This window comes from Rhinolophus hipposideros, assembly GCF_964194185.1.
Source record: "Rhinolophus hipposideros genome assembly, chromosome: 6".
Classification (NCBI taxonomy): Eukaryota; Metazoa; Chordata; class Mammalia; order Chiroptera; family Rhinolophidae; genus Rhinolophus; species Rhinolophus hipposideros.
The window spans coordinates 40,526,836-40,551,365 of record NC_138052.1 but is presented as its reverse complement, the minus strand read 5'-3'; the positions used below and the strand labels follow the sequence as shown (position 1 = coordinate 40,551,365).

Sequence of the window (24,530 nt, the reverse complement as noted above, 5' to 3'; positions counted from 1 at the left end):
ACCCATTTTCTACACTTATTTAAATGATTTCATCTGTGCCAGATTTTCACTTTCAAATAGCCACTCATGGACTATTTTGATAACCATAATGAAATATAACGGTGAGCTCTTTCAGTTATGTCCAACACAGCAACTAAGATAAGAACCATTCTTGTGACATTAAATCCCATCAAAAATATAAATCAAAATTTATAAAATAGTATGGCTTATTTTCACCGTATTCTTTTTATCTGACTTTACCATTTGCTAATGATCCTTTACATACTAAAGTTGATAAAAAATGGTCAATAAAAAAACTTTGACTGATTAAAGCCAGAGAGGTAAAAAATATAATGATTAAAAATATGGTGCCTTCATATCTAACTGCCCCAGCACTAGGCAAGGACCCTGTTTCTAAGAATTCTTCAGAAAATAAAATTGCTCACGTTTAAAGGTATCATCAACAGCATAATACAATGTTTGAGCCTGGACAATTTAGATGGATATTTTTTCCTTTGTCTAGTAATATTCTAACAAAGCATAAGTTCAAAATTAACAGTCAAGTTACAGTTAGCACTACAAATATTGCCTAAGTTAAAAAACACATACCCATTTTCTGTACTTAGGTCCAAATAGCCTAACAAGTAAATCTACACATTTAGAAAGGGGACGTGGAGATTAGCAAAAACCTGCATTTAGATGATAATGACCCTTAGGACTGGTGATATCTTTTAGTTTTAAAACCTGGTAACCATTTAGGAGTTGAATTAAATTAATTGTTGCCTACAATGCACTTAAAAAGATAGTTTCATCTGCGTGTTGATTAGTTGATAGTAATTGCCTAACTGCTAGTAGTAATTGCCTAACTGCAGAAACTGGGTAGGTAGTAACATTTTGCACTAGAAAGATCAACTATTAGCATACATTCTTGCCTACTGCAGCCAGCATCTGAAGAACCAGTGTTTAAGAAAGTGCAAGGCATGTGCCCTTCCTGTTTTCCCCCAAGACTATTTACCCTAAAGTCTCAAATATACCACAAAGAACAATAAATACCATCTGGGGCCACCTGACATGAACGATAGGAAGCGTAAGACAGGCATCTGGTATTTTCAGGTCACAAATGATAGGTGCTCAGTCATGTTTCACAAATGATGATGGCCACTTCATCCTGGCATCCAACCATCATCTAGAAGGACTTGTTTACAGCTGGCACCGTGCTGCTTCCTTGCCAAGTGAGTTCCACAGCAGTGGGATCTGATCTTTAGCACTTCCTGAGCTGAGAGAAATAATGACCGCATGGTCGGCGGCTTTAAACAAGAAATGCAGTCATTGCAGAAACACCATGCTGAGGCAATGAACACACTTCTGTGCTTCAGTTTCTCCATTTACTAATGTTCCTCTTACAGTAGTAGGAAGGTGGAAAGGATGTCTCAAATTGTCTTTTTAACTCTTTAAAATAGTGGTACTGTTAGAACAGGACTTGAGAGTGCAATTTCTTTTGCCAAAGAGTGTGATGTGTTTTCAGAGATTTTCTTTGGAGTGGTAGGAACACAGGAGTAATTCAAATTCAGTTCAGTTTAAGGTAGCTTAATATTCAACATAGGTTTAGCCAGTAATGAAAATTGAGAGAGACATCAAACTTCAGTTTTTAAATAGTCCTTGGAAATGTGACCTAAAGGCCATTTTTAATTCAAACGTTAAAGGAACTCAGAATTTATCAAACCTAATAGAAGTCAAACCATCGACAATTTCTACCCACCCTCAAAAAAAGTTCAATATTTTCTTTAGTGGAAGAATTGTCTGAGACATCCCCAGTACTGTTTAAAATTGGTATGTAAATTTTCGCCCAACATGTCAGATTTTTCAAATCTTTTTTTCAAGGGTGAAAATCAGCATGAACAGTTTATCTAACCCAGTTAATATACAGCCTTAAGGCAGAAGTACTCAGAAAAATTAAATCTATTTATTTATTTATTTATTTATTTATTTATTTATTTATTTATTTGGTTTAGACATATTGTTATCCATGGGGATGAATATAGATAGAAACAAATATAAAATCATCGCCTCTGTCATGCCAGATATTCCTGAAGAACCTCTTTTAGTTTGCCTCTTTGGCTCCAATGGGTCAGGTAGCCCACCCCCAGCAGAACTTGACACTCAGTGTAAGGACCATCTGCCAAGATTCTTCCTCATTTGGGGTCTAGCACTTCAGGTGACACATTTTAATACTCTGGAGCTATGTTCAATCACTTACATATATGCTGTAGTTCATTTTTTCCACTCTCCTGGTAGAGTGAAATGCTGTGCAATACACAAAGAAACTGAGCTGTATCAGTCAGTATGCAGTTAGTAGTAGTTAGAAACACCTACCATAATGGGAAGATAAAGCCAAAGACTCATTTCATACAGGTATAGTTATTTTATTTGAATCATAGAGATCCATCCTAGCCACCATCTAGTTTGGACTGTGAATTACCATGTGTGGATGCTGTGAAAATGGGGCCTTAGTAATGTTTTCTAAGATGAGAGTTTTAGCCCAGAGTCTAACTCTAATTTTCTCTGTTTTATCTATGAACTCTGCTTAATATTTAACAATAGGTGACACAGGCACTGAGGTCAGAACATTATAATAAAGCAAGTATGGTTAATCAAGATGCTTCTTCTAAGAATTACCTACTCAGCAGTTTTACATTGTTTTTGGTTACCTTTTTCTTATCGTTTATAAGAATTTTTTTTTTTATAAATTACAGATAGTAATGCTTTTTCTTCCATCAAATTTGTTCCTAAACTCTTTTCTATATATTGGTTTTGTTTAGGATATCTTTTGGATTTAAAAGCTTTTAGTTTGTTTGTTTAGTTTTTTAACATGATCCAATTGGGTAACTTTTCTTATATAGTTCAGAGATCATGTCCTGTTTTCAAAGGTCTTGCTGAACCTATGGCTTATAGAATTCGTTTTCTAGATTTCCTTTTGTTATATGATTAAAAAGAAAATCCTGTAATCTGTTTAAAATATTTTTGTAAGTTATTATTAAATAGTTTTGTAAATTATTTTCTTCACATGTATAGAAGGTAGTACTGGTAGAATTTAAGCAAGTCATTATTTTCCTATTGATTTAAAATACCACCTTATTTATACATTAAATTATCAGATGTAATTGGGATACATATCTTTACTCTCAAATTGGCTCTATTTTTCCATTCCTATGACAATATAATAATGATTTGTACTTAGTGGTTTTATGCCATGCATTAATATCTGGCAAGGTAGGTTAACCCTTATTAATCTTGTTTTTCTTATTGCTACTTGAGAATACTTATTCTTCCATGTAAAATATATGACTATTTTTATTCAATCACAACAAACTCCATGTTGGGTTTTGGAGATAACCCAACAATTGTTAAATCTGGCTCATAGAAATCAGAAACTGTAACTGGTATCAAGATCTAACCAATAATTTCAATAACATATGTAACCATAAGGCATAAGAAAGGCATGGAGAGCCTTCCTTGTTATATTAGCACATGTTCTGGCTCAAATTCAACATAAGAAGTCCCTAGACAGTGCATGCATGTGATGACATAACAATTAAGCAGAATGAAATGCTTTAGGTCATTAAACACCCACATTTTATACTCCAGAAGTTATATAGCTTACCTGACATTTTCCAGAAAGCCGTGTCCTATAAATCTACTGACAAAGGTTTGTTTGTCATAATTTAGGCTAGGTACATTGTACTAACAACACACTGTAGAAAGGAACTATACCCCACACTCTTAGTGTGTTTGCCAGGAGCAGGTCACTAACGTGTGTCACTGGCTGCCCACTTTTATTTGCAGGTGTTCTTTGGGAAAGATAGAGAATGGACTGTAAGCCTGCTGCTACCTCTGCCCTTTCTATACATTCTGTATTAATTTTTACACCACTTTGGAATTTCAATATTAAGTTTGCGTGTTTGCTGCACAATGAAACCATCTGAATTATGTTACACAAATTTCAGGGTTTCAGATCTACTCTACAATTAAATCAGAATTGCTTATAGTGAAGTCTGAGCACCCGTATTTTTATATGTCTATCCTAATATATAGCCAGGATTGAGAACCACTGGTTTAGATCTTAACAACACAGCACTTCTTTCAATAAGACTTTGTCATTTTCTTTTTAGGAACTCTTACCTTTGTTATTAAAAGTATTCTTAAATTTTATATAGCTTAGTCACGTGAAAAAATGAAACGCATAACACTTTTTCATTTTTACCTACTTCTAGATAACAAGGAGTAAAGCTATCTTCTTTATAGCCACTGTACCGAATTCTCTGCCTCATTCTAATGGGACCTTTTCCTTATTTGGGGGAAATTTAGTTTGGTTGGTTTGGTTTTGGGAAATTTAGTTTGGTTTTGGTTTGGTTTTGACAATCTGCTCTAGAACATTGTAGGTATACAATCACATCAGTAGCAAAAAGAGATAAGTTCATTTTCTTTTTTAAAAAAAATACTATTTATTGGCCTTTTTAGTTCACTAGATTCTCATAAACAATTTTAAGCGGTAACAGCTGATTTCAATGAAAATAGTTTTTTTTTTTTTTAACTCTTAAGATTAATTCTTTTAAAATATCCTTGCTTTTCTGAAATCCTACTTGGTTATAATTTTTTAATTTGATAATTTGTGGGGTTTTTTTGGCTAGTAAATTATTTAAAATATTGCGTTATTTTATAATGGTATTGGTCTACCATTTTATGCTCTCAAATGTTAGAAAACATCTGTAAAACCATCTGGTTCTGGTCGTCTCAATAGCTCTTTAATCATCATTCTAACTCTAATACTTTAATTACCATTCTTACTCTATTTCTTCTTTGGTCAATATTGATAATTTATGTTCTATTAAGAATTAATGTATTTTATCTAGGCTTTCAAAGTTGTTATAAAATTGCATGTAGAATTTTCTTTTATTTCACTTAGTTTTTTCCTGTATCAGCAGGTACATCTGCTTTCATAATCTTAAGCTTGTATGTTTATTTTCTCTCCTTTCTTTTAGCAGGCCTTTGAAAGATTTGTATATTTAAATGGATTTTTTCAAGGGGGAAAAATCCCCCTTGAAGGGGGAGGAACTAGCTTTTGGGTTTACTTATTCTTGTCCCTGTTCCTTTCGTTTTTAGCATTTATATTCATTAATACCCTCCTTTTGATTTCTTTGGAGTGTCCTATTATTCTTAATATCTGTGTTAAGATCCTTTATTGCTTGAGTCTTGCTTTTGTAATAGAGAAAGCATTAAGACTATACATTTTCATTTCAATGCAAGTTTTTCTGTGGGTCCATGTGTTTTCGTATGAAATGTTCTCCTTTTATTGTTTTTAAATTATTTCTTCTTTGATCCAGTGATTATCATAGAGTGTGGTTCTTAATTGCCATGTACTTCTGATTTCCTGGTCACTTTTCTCTGGTCACAATTTTTTTCTTATTTTTTGGATTATAATCTGAGTTAATAGACTACATATTAGTCTATTAAACTAACACTTTTAGAAATGTTTAAGCAACCCCACCTAATGCAAAACCTAATGCAAAAAGCAATCTTTGGCTGCATTGTTTAAAATAACTGACCTTTGTAAAGGTTTTCTAAATCATTTAGCTTTATTTTCATGAAGGGGGAGGAATCCTCCTCTCTCTCTTTATACATATTTCATTCTTTTATGCACAATATAATTGAATTATATAATTCCACTAACTATAGCTGGCATAAATAGCTTTTGAAACATTCACAGCTGGTTTATAACTCAGTTGGTCAAATTAGAAATGTGAAAGGCTAGAACTGTGTCTGGAACATTCAGAGTGCTGAGTAACAAGAATAAATACATTTTACAGAAAGGAAATCTGATAGGTGGAGGAAGAGAACTTCTACTATTTTAAGAGCTTCTGCTATTTTGCAAAAAAAGTTATATAATTCCTGATATAGCCATCATTTTCTTTAGAAAAACAATTGTATTGTTATCTAACTCTGATCATTTGGGGACAAATACCCTAACTGGTACAAAATGAAAATGACATGTATGCTAATCTCTATTCTTTATTACTTATTGATCAAATTGATAAATAAAATGAATGGGACACATTTTGCATCTCACCATACTGGGAGCAACTTTAGAAATCCACTCTTATAGACAGCTATGGCAAGTCACAATAATTGAAGGAATTCTGGAGTAAGTTTGGAGTTTTAGTTCATCCACAAATAAAACTCTTTAATGTATTTATATTTCAATTTTCATATATGAAAAATGGGCTACTCACCACTCTATGTTCCTTATATAAAGTGGATAAATGAATCAAAAGATTTTGTTGTAAAATATTATACATGAGAATTATTTCTGAAACATTAAACTAGACCCAATTTCAAGATGGTATATCAAGTACAAGGTGGTACTTAAATCATTTCTTTCATCACCTGCAGGTAGCACCTCCCTTCTCCTTATTTTGTGAGCAAGCTCAGGTCATCTACAATTAATCCATTTAGGAAGAAGAATTTGCAAGACTTTCAATAGACCCCACTCTAATTATATTTTGTTCATACCTTCCCTCCCTTTCTCTCTCAAGCAGTTGGAGGTTGAAGGAAAGGTACTGAAATTGATTCTCAGGATGTAAATCCCTCCTGTAATGTTTAGAAATCTTAGTGGATTTCAAGGTTTCCCCTGATACCTCATTTCTGAAATTGTAATGCACCTCTTTAAGTCAGGTTTTTGCTGAATTCAAAGAAGGACTTCAGAGTCAGGGGAACAAGGACATGTATGTAAAAGCAATAAATCCCCTCTACAAACACATCATCACCCACACTCTAACTCATTCTTTGCCCTGACTTAATTTGGGTCAGGTTAAAGTTTAGGCATCCTTCTGAAAGCAGAGAAACATCTCATCTCACTGTTATGCTGTTAACTGGGGGAAGGAGCTATGGAAAAGGAAAGGGAAGATACAGGAAGGAGGACTCTTGTTTCATTTTTTAAGGGATGTTTACTTGTACTAAAACTGGTTCAGAATTTATGACATTGTTTTCCATGTCTATGTGTGGCAAGTTTTTGTTCTGCTCATCTGTTTTTGTTTCATTTTAAATTATGTTACCATATAATAAATGTCGAAAAGTCACATGCAGAAAATTAGCTAATTTTCTCAAGGCTTATAAAAGTCCCTAGTCATGGATTCCACAATAATCTGCTTTTCCAACAATCTGGTTAGATATGATGGCCTCATACAAAAAAAAAAAAAAAGTTTCCTTATTTTCATCAGCCATATAAAGGTAAAATAAGAAAGAAAATGACTAAACAATTTGAGCTTTGGACTAGGGTTATGTACATTTGCATTTTTACAAATATGAAAATAATCCACCTATCACGGTCAGTGGTTAAACATGAAATGTTAAACATGTAATCACCAAACAAACCTAAAAAATATGTTTCCTATTCCTTAATGATAAACCATAACCATAGAAATAATATGATCTAGGATGACCTCAAAATTATAGATTCCATTAAGGAAGGACATTAACTTCTAGAAACAACAAGAAGCAAGTTTTAGTGTCTTATAAGTACTAAGGATTTATCAAACTCTGAATACCCACATGGAAAACAATGATTCTATCAGAATCAAAAATGCCACAAAATATTAAGGCTTTAGGCTTAATATTTTATATTAAGAGGCTGAAGATTTAATATATTACTTGCCTAATCTATTTGATAATCATGCTTGAAGTTTAGTGCTTCATAGGGAGTATTAATCTGTGTTTTGATTAATCCTTATTTGTCAAGATTTAAGTGCATTTAATGAACCAGAGAATTTCCCCAGAAAATTTCCTGTTAATTCTCACAGTTATCAAAGTTGTTTAAATGATTAATTTGCTGTTTAGGAGAACCATTTGCCACACTCAGACTGTCTTTCTCAATGCAGCTTTCAGCCTGCCTTTACAAATGCCCCCCTGTACAGCTACCTTATGTGAAACAAATAAAAAACTATTCAATACAGCATAGATCAACTTTCCAATACTATATGGATAGGGGCTACCTATGAGGTTGGTGCAAAATTGTGGTTTATTAAAAATAATTGCAAAAACCGCAATTACTTTTGCACCATCCTAATATTAGCGAATACATTATGATTCTTTTCAAAAGCAAATACAACAGTTTACAACTATGGAAGGAATGTAGAGAGTGTCTTGATAAAAACTCAATTGCTGACTCTTCTAACAGAATCTAGAAACTGTAAGCACTCTAAGAGTGATTTGCAATGCAGGCTACAAAACAGCAAACATTGAATCCTGTGTTTTAAATTTAAGGAAGCGATAGTACAGTTTATTGTCAATATATTATGAATATTTAACTGCATTTAGAAATCTTTATCTATCAGCAGCCAGGTAAAAGTTTAAAAAGGAAATAACTTTCTCTTCTGCAACCTTGCCTTTCTTTAATCAAAGGGAGGGGGGACCAGAAGCATAGAGAGTATATCATAGGAACAAAAGGAAGACTTAAACTGCTGGTTGGAAAAGAGGACAATGGGTTTGAGACTGTAAATCACTTTTCTCACCCACAAGATACATAGTTAGAGTGAAAAGCAAAAATTATATTGAAATTTGATTATAAAAGAACTATTCCCAGAGTAAATTTTAATATAAAGAAGGTTCCATCTGGAATGGTGATATAATGGTGCCACATAAAAAAGGGAAAAATCTTCATTAATTATGATAGTCCTCTATTCAGATTGCATTGAAACAAATGTGCCCAGGAGGTATTTCTTTAGTTATAATCTATTATAGACCTGGACCAAACTTCCTTTTCAATTAAGTCCCATTACATAAAATAGGTGGTATAATTGTTTTATTAGTATAAATGCATTACAATTTCAAGATTTACTTATTAAAAAGTTAGTAAGACTGTTGTTTTGATGAGCACACATATCAAGTCAGAAGCTGATTTGATCAGAAGGCTTTCATTAACTTCAGCATCCATTCACTTCTAAATTTTGTATTCATTGCTCAGTACAGAGAAAATTTGAATTCACACACTACATAATTACAAATATTGGCAATTTTGTAATGTTTATCCTATTAAATACATGTCAGCATCTGTACATTAGAGAGAAGTTTAACATAAAGTTAAATACTTGTGCCTTAATGTTTGATGATGTTTGAAAAGTGCTTACTATGGCGTATTTCATTATTTCCACTTTCATTCTCTCTGTGTGATTTCTGCAGTTTTACTTTGATTTAATCATGCTATATTGTTTTTGTCATTGTTGGGTATTCTTGTTTGAATGTTCTTAAATTTTGCGTTCTCTAGTACTAAGCTATAGAGTTAACAATCACAGAAAATCATTTCATACTTGAAATTACCAAGGCACTCTCATTTACCTTACATAATTTGAGAGTCCAAAAGAGTTTTATGTACATAAATTAAAGTAAAAAGAAATCAATCTTGCATTTATAAAATATTCAAGTGACCTTATACCATAAGAAAGTTTTACAAATATGCTTCCATAACAGATTATTAAAAAAAATATATATGTGTGTATATATATATATATATATATATATATATATATATATATATATTTCTATATCTATCTATCTATCTATCTATCTATCTAGAACTTTTCATGGTTTGCTTTTCATGCCAAATTTGGACATTTATAATGTACATTTATAACACTAATGGTTGTTCAAATGAACTCTCATGGTACAAGTTAATTTAAGGTGAGCAAAAAGGCCCAATTTCACTTTTCTAATATTGACTGTTATGGAAGCATATTTGTAAAACTTCCTGAAGTTTTTTTTAATAATCTGGGCATTTAAAGAAAGGAGTGAGATCCAAGCATATTTTCAGAACATGTTTTATTCATTGTTACGTTCTCATGCCTAACATAGTGCCTAGTATATAGCAGATACTTAATGAATATTTGCTAGAAGAATGAGGACTACTTTTCCTAGTGCAGGCCATGAGACTAATTCTGGGTGATACTACATTGTCTTTGAAATCAGACTAAGTCAACAAAATAATGGTTTCAGATGCACAGTAAAAAGTGCTTTGTACCATCAGAGTTTCAGAAAATGGCAGACAAGCAGGCTGTATAGACAGCAGCAGAAATGATTATACCGATCACTAAACCAGCTTGTGTCCTGATTTGTACTTGACATAGCTACTTTTTGCAATCACATCTGCTTGGCCAGGTAAAATGCCAGTGTTGATTGCTAAGTGAGGAAGTTTTGAGTCAGGTAGTTTAGCAGAGGAACTGACGACCTAACAAGAAAAATTCCAATGAGTTAGGAAGGAAGGAAGGAAGGAAGGCCACACAGCTGGGATGAATGGAAAGGGGTGTCTTGGATAAATATCTACTTAAACTTTCCCTTTTCTTCACGTTCTTTTCAATGTTCTTCTACCTCTGTTCCACTACAGCTCCCTCTCTTTTAACTCTCCTTTTAAAAGTTCATTTACTTAGGCATAACCCAGATTCCAAAGCTGCTAACTTATTTAGGACATCCAAACTTCTGAGCTAGTAAAAGATTCAATTACTGAATACTAACTTCTATTGAGCTTTACTCCAGTGATCTATGTAACTGACTTAAGAAAATTGAGAAAATTGGACACAGGAGAATTACTTAATCTAGACATATCCTTCATGCCAAGATCTGTGTATGAGGTGTGATCAAAAAATATGGTGAATGTTTAAATAAAAAATGTATTACAGTAAAAGACACATTGTCATTAATCCCCCTCAGAATATTTCCTCTTGCTTCAAACACGCATCCCATTGTCCTTGCCACTTTCTGAAGCAGTTCTGGAAGCCCTCTTTAGTGAGTGTTTTACTTCATCCTCCATCATGACAATGCTCCATATCACACATCGCTGCTGGTATGGCAATTTCTGTCAAAAAAAAAAAACATCATGATGTGTCCTCATCACCTTATTCACTGGATCTGGCACCATGCGACTTCTGGCTCTTGCCCAAAGTCAAAATGATTCAAAACATCGAGGCAGCCATGACAGCGCAACTAAAGACACTCACAAAAGAGGACTTCTAGAATTGCTTCGGAAAGTGGCAAGAATGATGGGATAAGTGTGTTTGAAGTGAGAGGGAGTATTTTGAGGGGGATTAATGGCTATTTTTTTTTTTGCATTTTTTGATAACACCTCATATCCCGCCCTGCCTTGTAAACAAAGACTTCTCTGTGGGATTCTATGGCACCTCCAACTGAGGTCATTCTTTCTAATGGGTGTCACTTCTAGTAAGATGAATATTAGGAGATGACAACATTTAATGAGGACACTTGAGAAGAGAATGATATAAAACTTTCCCAAGTTTCCTTTAAGGTTTTGTGAGTGATTCTAAGAATATTGGAATTCCAAGAATATGTTTGTAAATTGATTTAGTAAGTGCTGCTTTTGAAAGGATTTAAGATAACTGACAGTGAAAATCTGAGTGCAAGTAAGACAGAACATTTAACACAAGTCAAAAATAGGAAACAAAAGTTTCCTATTGAGATGAGAGTAAAAAGAATTCTTAAACTCTATTGAGTTAATGGAGCCCAAAACTTAGTGAGGAGTTTCTTATACAACATAGAGGCCAAAGAAAAGAACATAATGAGTGTTGCATCTCTCAAGTCCTAATGAAAGAGAACATACTAGTTCCTCAGGAACAATAAATATGTGTGACCATAAAAAAAAAAAAAAAAAAAAAAGGTAAAAGAAAGGAAGGAAGTAGGAAAGAAAAACCAGAAATAAACTGTCTTTTGAACATCTGCAGTGCATGGGATGATTTACATACATTATTGCATTTAATTGTGTAATTATTTTTACAATAGAAGAAACTGCATCTCAAGAAAAGTTAATTGACTTGACCAAAGTCACAACTAGTTAAATGATGAAAGTAGGATGTTAGCTCATGCCTGTCTGATTCCATAGCTCATATAAAACATGCAGAGAAGTGAATAACCCCTACCTCTCTATCTAACCCACATTTTCCAACTCAAAAATGCATACACACCCATGAGTACACACACACACACACACACACACACACACACACACACACACACACTTTTTCCTTCTATATTCAAGCTGTACTCAGAAAGTATAAGTGAGAAATTTCAGGAAAATGCCAGAAATAGCAGTTACGAACTCAGTATGCTCTTTCCAAATACTGTAATGACAGCAATATCTCTCGTTTATGTGAAATGTAAAAATGCCTTTTTGTAGTTTATTCCAGCCAAATCTTAAGAGAAAAATAAGTATATCTAATTTGTTACTTGATATAATACTCTTTACATTTTTATCTGCATGGGGACATCTAAGAGTTACTATGTTGAGACCACAACAGTGGACGTCAGGGAGGAAAAGTAAATCATATGTAAAGATGTCAGTTAACTGAGTTTTTTTCCTACTATAGCCCCCCCAGATAAAGTGGCCCCATTTCAGAGAACATGTACAAACCTGGCTTAACTCCAGTCTATCATCACTTGCCAAAGAATCCAATGTGACATTTAGACAGGTAGATGGGATCAGCGACCCAGAGGGTTGGTTCCATGAGAGAAGATGGGATGTTTAGGATCCCGGCAAAGAGTGAGAAAAGAGCCTCCAGCCCCCAAAGGCAGGGATGGGCAAAGATTAGGCAAGTTGTCATTTTGGAGAGGTCTTCAGTCCAAGTAGGAAATCTGTCAGAAGTCGAGTCATATAGAGGACACCAGGAAGTTACAGTTAAGGTGACAGGCTTCAGATGAGTGTCCAGAAAGTCAGATAGAGGAAGGCTCATTTCTTTTGGGTCTGAGCCAGGGGATATTTCACTTCAGGATAAGAGCCTGAGTTCCTACAGACATGCGGAGCTGGGTGAGCAGTGGCTGACAATTGGCACACTATTTATTGGTAGCTATGACAAATTTTCAATATTGCAAAGGCTCTTATTCTCTGGCAAAGAAACACAAATGGATGAAGTGACTTGCACAAGCATGGCAAATTCATCACCAAAACTCACATTCTGTGAGGTTGTTTTTTTTCTAAAATGCCCTTGACCCGTTTCTGTGGGTGACGACACAATGGAGAAGATCAAGAATAGTAGCTGTTGTGTTTCAGACTCTCCTTGATCCATTTGTATTTTAACCACAGTCCATCTGACCTATTGCGTTACCCAGCGATCCTACAGAAGCAGGAGTCCTGTGGCTACTTTGATAAAGTGATGATAATTGTCAATTAACTCAAATGTAACCTAATTTGAATTTCCTCTATGGTCACATACATTTGAATTATCTATGCAAATAATTAATAATTACTTTTTAAGTATATTGGATAGCAATAGTAAGGTTGACCCAAAAAGGTAGGAACTCCTAAATTGCATTGTTAGTCACTGTGTAATGCCTCCTCCCTCTTACGCCAAAATATATTTAAATGGATGTATTTTTACTGTCAGAGTAAAAAAAACATGACAATTAAAACCCCAAATAGCTAAACACATACAGAGAAGCAAGAGTTGAGTGTCTTCACACACTGAATACTGGGAATTTTATAAAATACCATGAAGTTTTATTCAGTTTAAATTGAGTAACACTTGTCACAAACTATTGTTTAATCTTTTCTACAAGTTTTGAATCAGTCACTGAATAAATAGGCTGTCGTGAAGCTCTGTTAAAAGCTTTATGTGTACATTGTGAACTCTGGCATAATTTCCAATTCTGAAATTCTGAAATCTAAACTACATTTTTAAAGTCTGTTTGCTGTTCTCCTCTTTCTCTTTTTTCAGTGCTTATCATAATATTTGTATTAATAATGTGCACATGAGACATAAATATTCCAAGTACTCTCTGGTATATAACATTTACAAATACCGTGGATCATTATTTTAATTAATTATAACTAAGATGTATACCAGAGATAGCAATCCAGTTGAGCTGAGATTCCTTCAAAACATTGTCTTTCTAGTTGTACCACCTTTCATTAGTTATGTCTTATTAATTGTCACATTGCATTTTATCTGTGCACAGTGTGATACTCAATAACATAATGCAGGGAATAAGAAGTTGTGTGAAACGTAGGCATTCCATTTTAGTAAGACAGCATTTGTGTTGGGTCTGAATGCTTGAAGTTAATTTAGAAAACAAGTATTTGAATTAAAACTTTAACATGTTTGGCAAGCCAAGTATTCATTAATGAAAAATAAAGGAGGGTGAGGTAGAAGCATTGTTAAGAACTCCTGTATGACAATCACTACACCTGTGGTTCTGTGAACAAGAAATATATTTTAAGTGGAGGTGCTCTGTTCATTGTAGTATGAAACACTTTACTTTTTTTCTTTAGGTCCTCAAGGGTTTCCCAGAATGTTTACAAGCTGACATTTGTCTACATCTCAACCAGACTTTGCTGCAAAACTGCAAAGCCTTTAGGGGGGCAAGTAAAGGTTGCCTTAGAGCTTTGGCAATGAAGTTCAAGACCACCCATGCACCTCCAGGAGACACTCTGGTTCACTGTGGGGATGTCCTTACTGCACTTTATTTCTTATCCAGAGGCTCCATTGAAATCCTCAAAGATGACATTGTGGTAGCTATTCTGGGTGAGTGTTTTAGAACTGGATGGTGACAAATTCAGTGACAAGCTGGTGCAATGCACCATGTAAAATGATAGAAAAGAGGACTGATCTATTTATTTATGAGTACAGTTTAAGAGTGATGGGTAATTGTAAAGGTTTGTTACAATTCAATTCAAATCAAATTAACATCCCAGAAAATGTTTTTTTGACTCTCACTTTTTCTCTGATGTTTAAATGCTTTTGTGACACTCTTCAGTTCTTGGCAGCTACTAAAACATTTAAGGCCAAATATATGAAAATAGTCAGCATTTTTCTTGTCATGTTAGAGGATCTTGGATTCATGCTTGATCCCTTAACTCCTTAAATAAAATGTATATGTTGTAAGCGTGCTGGCTAGCCCGTGCCAATGCCCTGTCATGCAATGGGTTTACATTTTGACAAATTTCATCTATTTGTCGTGTACTTTTACCTGCTGTGTACCATCACATGGCATTCTATGAGTCATTACCTAGGTAATATAGAGCTCTGAACTTTCAATGAGGAGATTAAAATTAGTAATAAACTGATTTGGATGCAAAAGAAAGTCATCTGTCCAATCTGTCTCTTCAAAAATAAATTTTGTCAGTGTGAACTTGTAAGATTTCTTTGGAATGCTAGGACAGTGGGGATGAACAAGGGAGCAGAGAGAAGGAGGTCATCCTCTCCTACCACCTAGCCAGTAGGTTTAAACCTCAGTCTGCCCGTGGCGGCACCCACCCCCAACAGTTGTAATCGTTTGCACTTCTTTTTCTCTTGTGGATTAAATCCATGCCCATTTAAAAAATGAGCATTCAATAATTCAATAATTTCCTTTCACTCTACTTTTGATGTTAACATCCCAAAGGATAAGATGTTGTCTGTTTTCTTCTCTTCTGTGTAGAACCAGAGTAAGGCATAGCAGGGTACCCAATGCATGAATGAAGATGTATGAGTGATTTCTAAGTATTTTGATAAATTTATTATGATGATAGCTTTTTAAAAATTATTAAAAAAACAAAGATGCGCAATTTGGTTTACAATACAATAACCAGGCAAAGAATAAAAACATATTCTAAATCATTTAGTGAGTATACAATAGTTAGATTTGCAACAGATTTGGCCTTTTGACAATTTGATCTGGTACATTTCAGTGAAGGAGCATGCTTCATTGCATTCCTCATCTTTAAATCATCCAGTCCTAGTTTCTAAAGGAAGGTAACATGCCTTCTTGCTTTATAAAACAGTAATTTTAGTGTGTTGTTAAGGTGTGCATGTTGACTGGCTTACTCTTTGCTCATTTACAATCATGTAAGCTAATTAAAATACAAAGCCCATGTTGAATTTAGTTCAGAGCTTTTCTTTGATAATATCTATATTGAAGTATCAAAGCTGTAAAGAATTTCAGGAGATTCTCCTTTTCTGTTTCTATCTCCATGTAAATCCACACCTAAAATCCTCACAAATTATGATTATTCATTCTATTTTTTGAAAAGCTAGGTATTTATTTAAACTAAAGTTAATGTATTTGCTCTGACATCAGTTTTTCTTGTAAAGATGTGGTATCTGATTTGTTCCCATTAAATTCACATCCAGGTAAGAATATTACAGCATTTTCTTTTCTTACTAGTAAGAACTTCATTGTTTCGAAGTGTTTGATAGTTTCCATAGTCAAGTATATATGCACTTGTCTAACAAAAACATAATTAACAGATCCAAGGAGTTTTTTTTCTAAATATGAAAAGCTTCAGGATATATGTGAGAAAGTACCATTTTACATTGCCATTGAAAATCTGTATAATCAATACTCTATCAGTAGTTATTAAGCACATAGGTACAATTTTAAATGTCTTGACATTCAGAGACACAAAAATCTAAGTGGCCATGACATTCAGGGCAAGTATTAAAAGAAAATTAAGTATAAGGGGTGTGTAAAGGCTTTGACTGGAGTCAAAATGCATGAGATTTTATCCTGGCTCCTCCCTCTGTTTCCTTCACCCAACTGAGAAGGTGACCTTGACCTAATCAGTTGATCTCTTATCTTATTTTTCATATTCATAAAATTTAGATAATACTTAATACTTTCTTCATGACATTATTTTGGGGATGAAATGAGATAATGCATCTAAGCGTCTGACCCAGTGCCTGACACCCACTTAGTCCTCAGTGAGCATTTGCTGTTGCTGCTCTCATTATCTTCCTCATCATTGAACAAAGCCTGGAAAAGCAGGTGGCATGTGACAAGGCGAGGGCTGTGGGGCGAGCTCCTCAGAATCCAGACACTGAAATCACCTCAGGATTGGCAAGAAAGCAAGAAGGACAGACTTTTAGAATAAGGCCGGGTGTGTGTTGGGGTGGGGGTGAGAAATGACTACACAGGTTAAAAGAATACAACTACATTTGCTGAATATTTGGACATATTCATTAAGGGCAAATCCCTAAGTAGTTACTAGGGGAAACAGGAAATGTTCTGATTGCACCCCTAGCTCTCTAAGTGTTGACAGGCTGCACCATATCCCCATGCTTGGCATCACCTGCACAGAACATTCTGAGATAGAAAGCTCAAGAATCTGACTCACCACAGCCTTTCTCATATTTCTGGATTGACAAAATTAGTCCACACCTACTACATGGCAAAACCCTTCTCCAGCAATGTGGGGCACAGCAGTCTAAAACCATGATGGCTGCATTCTAGTTGTTTCGCCAAAGAATCAAAACAAGAAAAAAATAGAGCTCATACTAGGACCAGAGCACTAAGAGGCAAATGCCACTCAGAAAACACACATGACTGGGGCCATCAGTTTGAGGTACTGGAATTTTGCTGCCCAAGTGTCTGTTAGCCATGAGATCTTACATTTGAAATCTTTGACTCAGAGATTGGTCAGTGGTCCCCTTCTACTTTTAGAAGGAAAACATTAAATTCAGATTACTTTACCTCCTTTTATTTTCTTTATTTAAGGAAAAAATGACATATTTGGAGAAATGGTCCATCTTTATGCCAAACCTGGGAAGTCTAATGCAGATGTAAGAGCTCTCACATACTGTGACTTGCATAAGATCCAGAGAGAAGACTTATTAGAGGTTTTGGATATGTATCCCGAGTTTTCTGATCACTTTCTCACAAACCTGGAGTTGACTTTCAACCTAAGGCATGAGAGTGCAAAGGTATATGTTAACTGTTTATTTTGTACTTCTGACATTTTATTTTATTCTTGGATTGCCCAAATATCTCTGAAAGGTCAAGCAAAATATTGTAGCAAAACTTTACCAATTCTGAATATTTCAGAGGAAAAGTCTACTTAACATTGGAATTTCTGAATTATAAAGAAGGAATTCAATCTAACTACTTTTAAACCTATTGAATTTTAAGTAGTCAATTAAGTTTGATCTTTTAAGAATTCTTAGGTGTGACCCTTGATTTGAAATAGCCTTGGTTTATATTCAGTGTGCCAACTATTTGTAAAAAATGGGTGATTCTAGACTATGAAAAATCCCCTAAATGAGTTTACCTTACACAGAGATTAAAATATTCTCTCAGCTATTATTTACAATCTGTATTCGTTAGTAACGTCTTTTCAATAATAATGAAAAATTAAACTCATTCAAGTTTAGGTCCATATTTAACCCAATCTCTAAATTACAGGAGTATAAATTAATCAGGTTTATCCTTTAGTCTAAATTAGTGCTGCAGAATGAATAATATTGTCTAACAAAAATAATATTTTAAATGATTCTACATATAATTTAACTTAGGATGAGTTTTGAGAGTGTAGCCCTTATGTCCCTCACTCTCCTTCACTATGAAAATGTGTCTGTATGATCTACCACTATTCTAAGAATACAGAAACTATGTTGCAACCCACGATTCATTACTAGGTTTTTCTCCATCCTCTTCCCCTCAAAATCCCATAATCCCAACTCCAGTTTTAAATTCTTTTTATTCCGAAATCAATTGTTGGATTTTTGACACTTGCCAATGTATTTTAATGCTAACTATATACTCTCTGGAATAAAGATCCTCAAGTCAATAGTTAGGCAAAAGGTGGTAGATTGAATTCTCTCCGGAGTTAGTCATTCCCGGGTACAGCGAGAGACCTAAAGATAAAGACAAATATAAACTTTTGAGGTAACCAGGGCACCATTAATATTCTGAAGCACCAAGTCAGATAATTATTTTTAAAACACTGAAAAGTTAAAAAATATTTAGGGGGGTAGGCTCGAGTTATAAAGAGCATATTTTTTTTATGATGGTTTTACTTTAGTACTTTATCAAGTCCTAGTTTTATGTCACCAACCTCATTCTGATTTTGCCTTGAAAAACAACAAATATCTACCTCAGATAATTTCTTTACGTAAAAAAGTCTAGGCAGCAACCAAATATATAAAGCAGGAGATTCCATCTCCTGTTTATTTGGGAACTTCCATTTTTATTTACAAGACAGATAACATTTTACACAGTGAACCAGAAGGGTGGGGGAGAAAGAACTGGGAACAAAAATAATAAAGGGCTCAAAGCATGGGGTTTATTGACTTCAACCTTATATTTATTGTTGTGAAATTTAACCTTGCAATAATTACCATGTAATTTAAACATCATAGCTAATTATAATTAGTTTATACTTTTTTTCTCTGCAGTAATACACATTCTACAAAGTTTTTAAATTATTATAATTTTTATTTTAGTTCTACCAAGTTACATAAAATACATTCCACATAAAGGAATATGTTGTCTCTAAATGTTGACATCATCCCCAAACGTTTCTGATGAATAACTTCTAAAACTATGATTTCCCCATCAGATGGTGAAACTATTAGAAATATTCTATCATTCTATTTGATAATTTGGAGACAACCATTAAGCAAAGTATTGTAGCTGTTTGCTTGCAATCTAATAATTAAGTCTCACAGTGGTTGAAATGATACGAAATGGTAAAGAGTTTCCTGATAATGCATTATGTTCAGATTAAATAATCTTTCATTTTATCTTCATATTCTGTTAACAAAGGCTGATCTCTTACTACGATCACAGTCCATGAATGACTCTGAAGGGGACAACTACAAACTACGAAGAAGGAAATTGTCATTTGATAGTGAAGGAGAAAAAGGTAATTCATTCTATTTATAAAGTTTAAATGTAGAGCACGTGGTTATTAGCTCTTAATACTTAAATGCTCATTATACTTCTGATTTCAAGGGTAAACTTTATTCAGGTTTTAGGAAGGTAAGTCCTTTGCCTTTTTCAGTAGCTAATAATATGGTTTCTGACTGACAGCTCTCAGCAATGCCATATACAAAGCCATCTGACAGCTACAAGGAAAACACAGATAGAGAAATAGAGTAGGTTACTTTAAAAAAAAAGAAAACAAGGTTAATAACAGTTGAATAACTACGCCTAAGAATTCTGAACAGAGTGTTATAAAGGGAAGACTCTCGTTACAGGTTGTGCTCCATGCATGACATGGAGAAAGGTAATATGTGCTAGTTCCCTTCACCGTCAAACTCTCTGAGACACTTGCCACTCATTGTGCTCTCCGAGTTTTATGTCTTAACTATTGTTTGACTCATACACTCAACAAATATGTATTTAACATTTCACATTTTTAAAGAGCTATTCAATTTCTGAGAAACAAATTGTGTAAATGAAACAGCTCTTGCCTTCTCTAGGAAGGGAGATGACACACACTCTCATTTGGGATAGAAAGAGTGGGTGCTGCAACAAGAATAAACAAACCTCAGTGGGAGCCCCTTGAGGGTCTATTTAATTGTGCCTGAGCAGATGGGAGAAGGCTTTCCTGAAGAAGCCTCCACTCTTGCCCCATGCTGATCCAACAAACATTCCAATCTTCACCTTATTTGGCCTCTCAGCCGAATCACTGTGAACCAGTTCCTCTTTTCTTGAATACTCTTGTCTTGGCCTCTGTAACACTGCACTCTTCCTATTTTCCGCCTGCTCCATTAATTCTCTGAAGATAATTTCAGGATCATTATCTGCAAAACTAGTTATTAGCATTTCTGAAGGCATGGCCCTAGGCCCTAATCTCTTCTTATTCTATAGCATACTCTTTCCCTGGTTGATCTCATTTATGTGTATAGTTTCATTATATTCTTACATAGGAGATGTGCATATTTACTTCTTAATCCCAGACCATCTGAGCTTCAGTCTCATGTATCCAATTGCCTACTAAACCATCTACTTGAAATCTCATAGGCAGCTCAAACTCAATATTCCCTAAACTGAACTCATGATGTCCTCCTGGAAACTTGTCTCTCCATCAGTTGCCATGTCTTTAAATGGCACTACTATGCAATCAGTCACACAAACTAGATATCTGTCTGGGTGCCAACCTTCTCTCAACCTCTCCATCAACTCTAACAAGCCTTCTTATTGCTACCTCCAATCCATCTCCATTTAGTTCTCAAACTAGGTCCCTTTTGGTTCACTTCTTTCCATCTTCATAGCTACAACTCCGGGCCAAGTTAATAATCTGTCACCTGAAATACTGAATTAGCATCCCAAAACACGTTCCTATATCCAACTTGACCCTCTCTGATCTATTCTCGAGAGTGGACCACTGATGAGTTTTGTTTTTGTTTTTTTTTTCTAAATGCAGTTATGTTTATGTCACCCATGTGCTTAAAGCCTTATAAGGACTTCCCATTCCCTAAATCCTTATTAGGGTGATCTATGCCTACCTCTTCAGTCTTATCTCATACCACTCTTTCCTTAACTGTCTTAACTTGGCCTTCCCTGCTCAACTCCTCTCTTTTGCACAATTCATTCCAGTTGCACTTCTGTGTTTATTGGCATCATTATTTAACCAATATTGAATGTTTCTAGATCATAAGCCCCATGGAGGTGGGAAATATTTAGTCACCTAAAGTTTCAGTGCTTGCCACATGGAAGGTATTTAAGAAATATTTGTTGAAAGAATTATTGTAATTAATTAAATCGAATTTCAGCATCTTTCTTTGATTCTCTTCTTCTTTTTGCCTCCTTAATCCAAGTTCTTTTTTTGGCACTGTTCTCTTATCTCTGAATTCTTGAAGCTCCCTGAAGGAGCTCATCTACTAGCTTCAGTTTGCTCTAAATTTCAATGAACTGAAATGTTCTCTAATCCATGTAAATTGTTTCTGTGTTTTTGCTTATATTATTACCATAATTGGAATTTTTTTCTTTAAATAAAAGTTTATTGGGACGACAATTGTTAGTAAAGTTACATAGATTTCAGGTGTACAATTCTGTAAGACATTATCTATATCTCTCATTGCGTGTTCACCACCCAGTCAGTTCTCTTTCCATCACCATATATTAGACCCCGTTTATCCTCTTCTAGAACCTTAATGGGAATTTATCTTCCTGTTCTCAAACACACGCACACACACACACACACACACACACACACACTCACACACTCCACACCAGTTTTTCAACCAGTACAATTACATTTTTTGGGGGGTCAAGGTTAATCTCCCATGAAATATTGAACATAAACTCTTTCTTTATTTCCTCAGATGTATAGGTTTTCTTTCACTTATGAATTCCTGAGACACTTTCCTCTCATTATATTGTCAAAATCTGTACAGTGATTATTGGTGTATTTGTCCTTTTATATCTACCAAACTATAAATTTCTTTAGCAAAGCATGGTTGATAAATACTTATTGCATTGGGACAACTGTTGAATCCTCTGGCTTATTGCAGAACAATACACCATTCACAGATAGGTGGTAATTTATTTCTACAATGTCCTTCATTATTCTCTTGGTAACTTTTCTAAAATCAAGACCATGACTGTCAAGTTGTACTTCCATAGACTTAATATAAATTCCTTATCCTGAAGTTAATCTCTTATTTTGAAATGAAGAACAACTTGATGATGTTGTCTGTATAGTAATGTTCCCATCCAGTTAAAGAATTATTAAAACTCCTTTCAATCTTGTTTTGCTTCCACATTCTCAAGCTAAACAATCTAATGTTTTTTGTAAGGTCCTGAGAGCGCATCACAATTTATATAGTACTCGTGCTACTGGACATTTTTATTGATTGTGAAAACTTTCCACTAATCAGAGGCTTGGTCTATGAGACCATTTTATATACAGTATAGATAGTAAAGGATTTGCCTGCCTTCCTGCAGCTATTTGGAGTTTCCTGGTAAGTCAGTGAGTAAGCACAATTTGGTAAATATGAAAACACAATTAACTCCAGCTATCCAGAACCTGAGAGCTTATCCCAGTCTTTAGGAACCCATGGTGCTTTGCCAAGTATAAAAGTTGCTGAAAGCAATTTAGTCCTGTCACCCCAATATCCTGCTCTGAAGGTGGCCATTCATTCTATTCTTTTTGATGTAGAATCAATTCTAGAAGAAAAACATGCATATAATTAAGTAGAAAGAACAGAGAACTTTCAGAAGGTAATTGATGCTAAATGATATGGAGATACATAAATTAAAAGCTGCCCCTGAAATGTTTTGATTATTTTAGAGTTAGTTTACTACTCATGTGAAACAATACCTTGAAGGCAGGTATCTAAGAGTACTGAAGACTATGAAGTAATTACCAGAGCCATCAATAAGCAGGGGGAAGAACACATGGCTGGGCATTGGAGACAGACAGAGGTTGAGTCATGCATTGTCACTCACTATCTACTCAACAAGGCACTGGAATTCTTCAGGCTTCAGTCCTCATCTCTCCCCACCCCACTTCCAACCTTGCCTACCACATAGTGCTAAAGAGCTTATATTCAAAAAGATATATATATATATAAAGAAAAGATACATATAGAACCTCTGGCAAAGTGACTTGAACAAAATAGAAACCTAACGTATTGGCTCACTTCTCTCTTAGAATGAATTTGTTAATGAAAGTGGTTTGTCCTCATGAGCTTCATATTTCTTCTGGAAAAATGAACTCATTCCCCAATAAGAGAGAGCTGTCAGTTCAGATCTGAATTTGAGGACACCTTGTATTTTTTGAAGGTGTCTTCAAGAAGTTCTCTTTCCTTCCTAAAATTTTGGCATGGAGGTGCCCAAGACCTTCCTAACTGGACTAGGATCACTGCAAGACTTACAGGCAGCCCCGTATAACACGGCGTTTCTATAACACTGTTTCACTTTAACACAGTTTGAGAATTAAAGAAATCCCTGAACAACATGGAGCATAATAAGAGCTTTTAAGAGCAAAAAATATCTCATTCAAAATTAGGGAAATCCGTGGACAATGCAGAATGTAATAAAAGCTTAGTAGTGATGACGAGGAAAGCATTATTTAATACATATTAATATGTTATACTTTTGGTGCAAATTGCTTTATTAAAGATGTTTCTCTTAATTATAAAAATATAATACTATTTTTTTTTAATTTTTAAAATCTAACCCCCTTTTTTGTACTAGTTCTTTGTTTTGTATAACACGACATATTTTAGGAACCTAACAGCCATGTTATATGGGGGTGACTTGTAGTACTATCACTCCTGAGATGGAAGTAAAATGTTATTATTACAGAAAGTGAAGAACAAAAATGAATCTTCAATGACTTATTTAGTGGCCACAAGCATTAATCACATGGTGGCACATAAATAATATAAGTAAATGAAGCATAGCCATCTGGAACATGTTAAAATGTTCTCTAAGTAGTCTTCAACATTAGATTAGGTTGTTCTTACTGCAGAGTATACCAATATGACCCATTGGGTTATGGGAACATTTTTTTAAATTTTATATTGTATATATTTTATAATATAGATAATATATTAGTACAACAGAATATATAATGGCACATGAGATACACACACACACACACACACACACACACATTTTTTACTGATAATGCTTTTGTGACCAAATATTTGGAATATTTAGCTCTTTCCATTGACAGAAAATGCAGTATCAAAGTAGTTACCAATGACTGATTTAGAGAGCCAAATAACCTTTGGCAGAGAATAAGCCAAGGACAACAGCAATGTAACAGGTCCGAAAAACAAGAAAATTTAAAA

General features: G+C 34.4%; 1 protein-coding gene across 4 annotated transcripts in view; it reads left to right on the top strand.

The window, feature by feature from the left end:
• KCNH7 (potassium voltage-gated channel subfamily H member 7) overlaps positions 1 to 24,530 on the top strand; it is a 441,540-nt gene that overhangs the window by 394,435 nt on the left and 22,575 nt on the right. For 3 of the 4 annotated variants that reach the window (XM_081052826.1, XM_081052825.1, XM_081052823.1), the window contains 3 exons: positions 14,297 to 14,549; positions 17,500 to 17,705; positions 19,546 to 19,645. In XM_081052826.1, coding sequence (XP_080908952.1) covers positions 14,297 to 14,549; positions 17,500 to 17,705; positions 19,546 to 19,645 — 559 coding nt within the window. The remainder of the gene's footprint in view (positions 1 to 14,296; positions 14,550 to 17,499; positions 17,706 to 19,545; positions 19,646 to 24,530) is intronic. The other variant, XM_081052824.1, reaches the window with a different exon arrangement.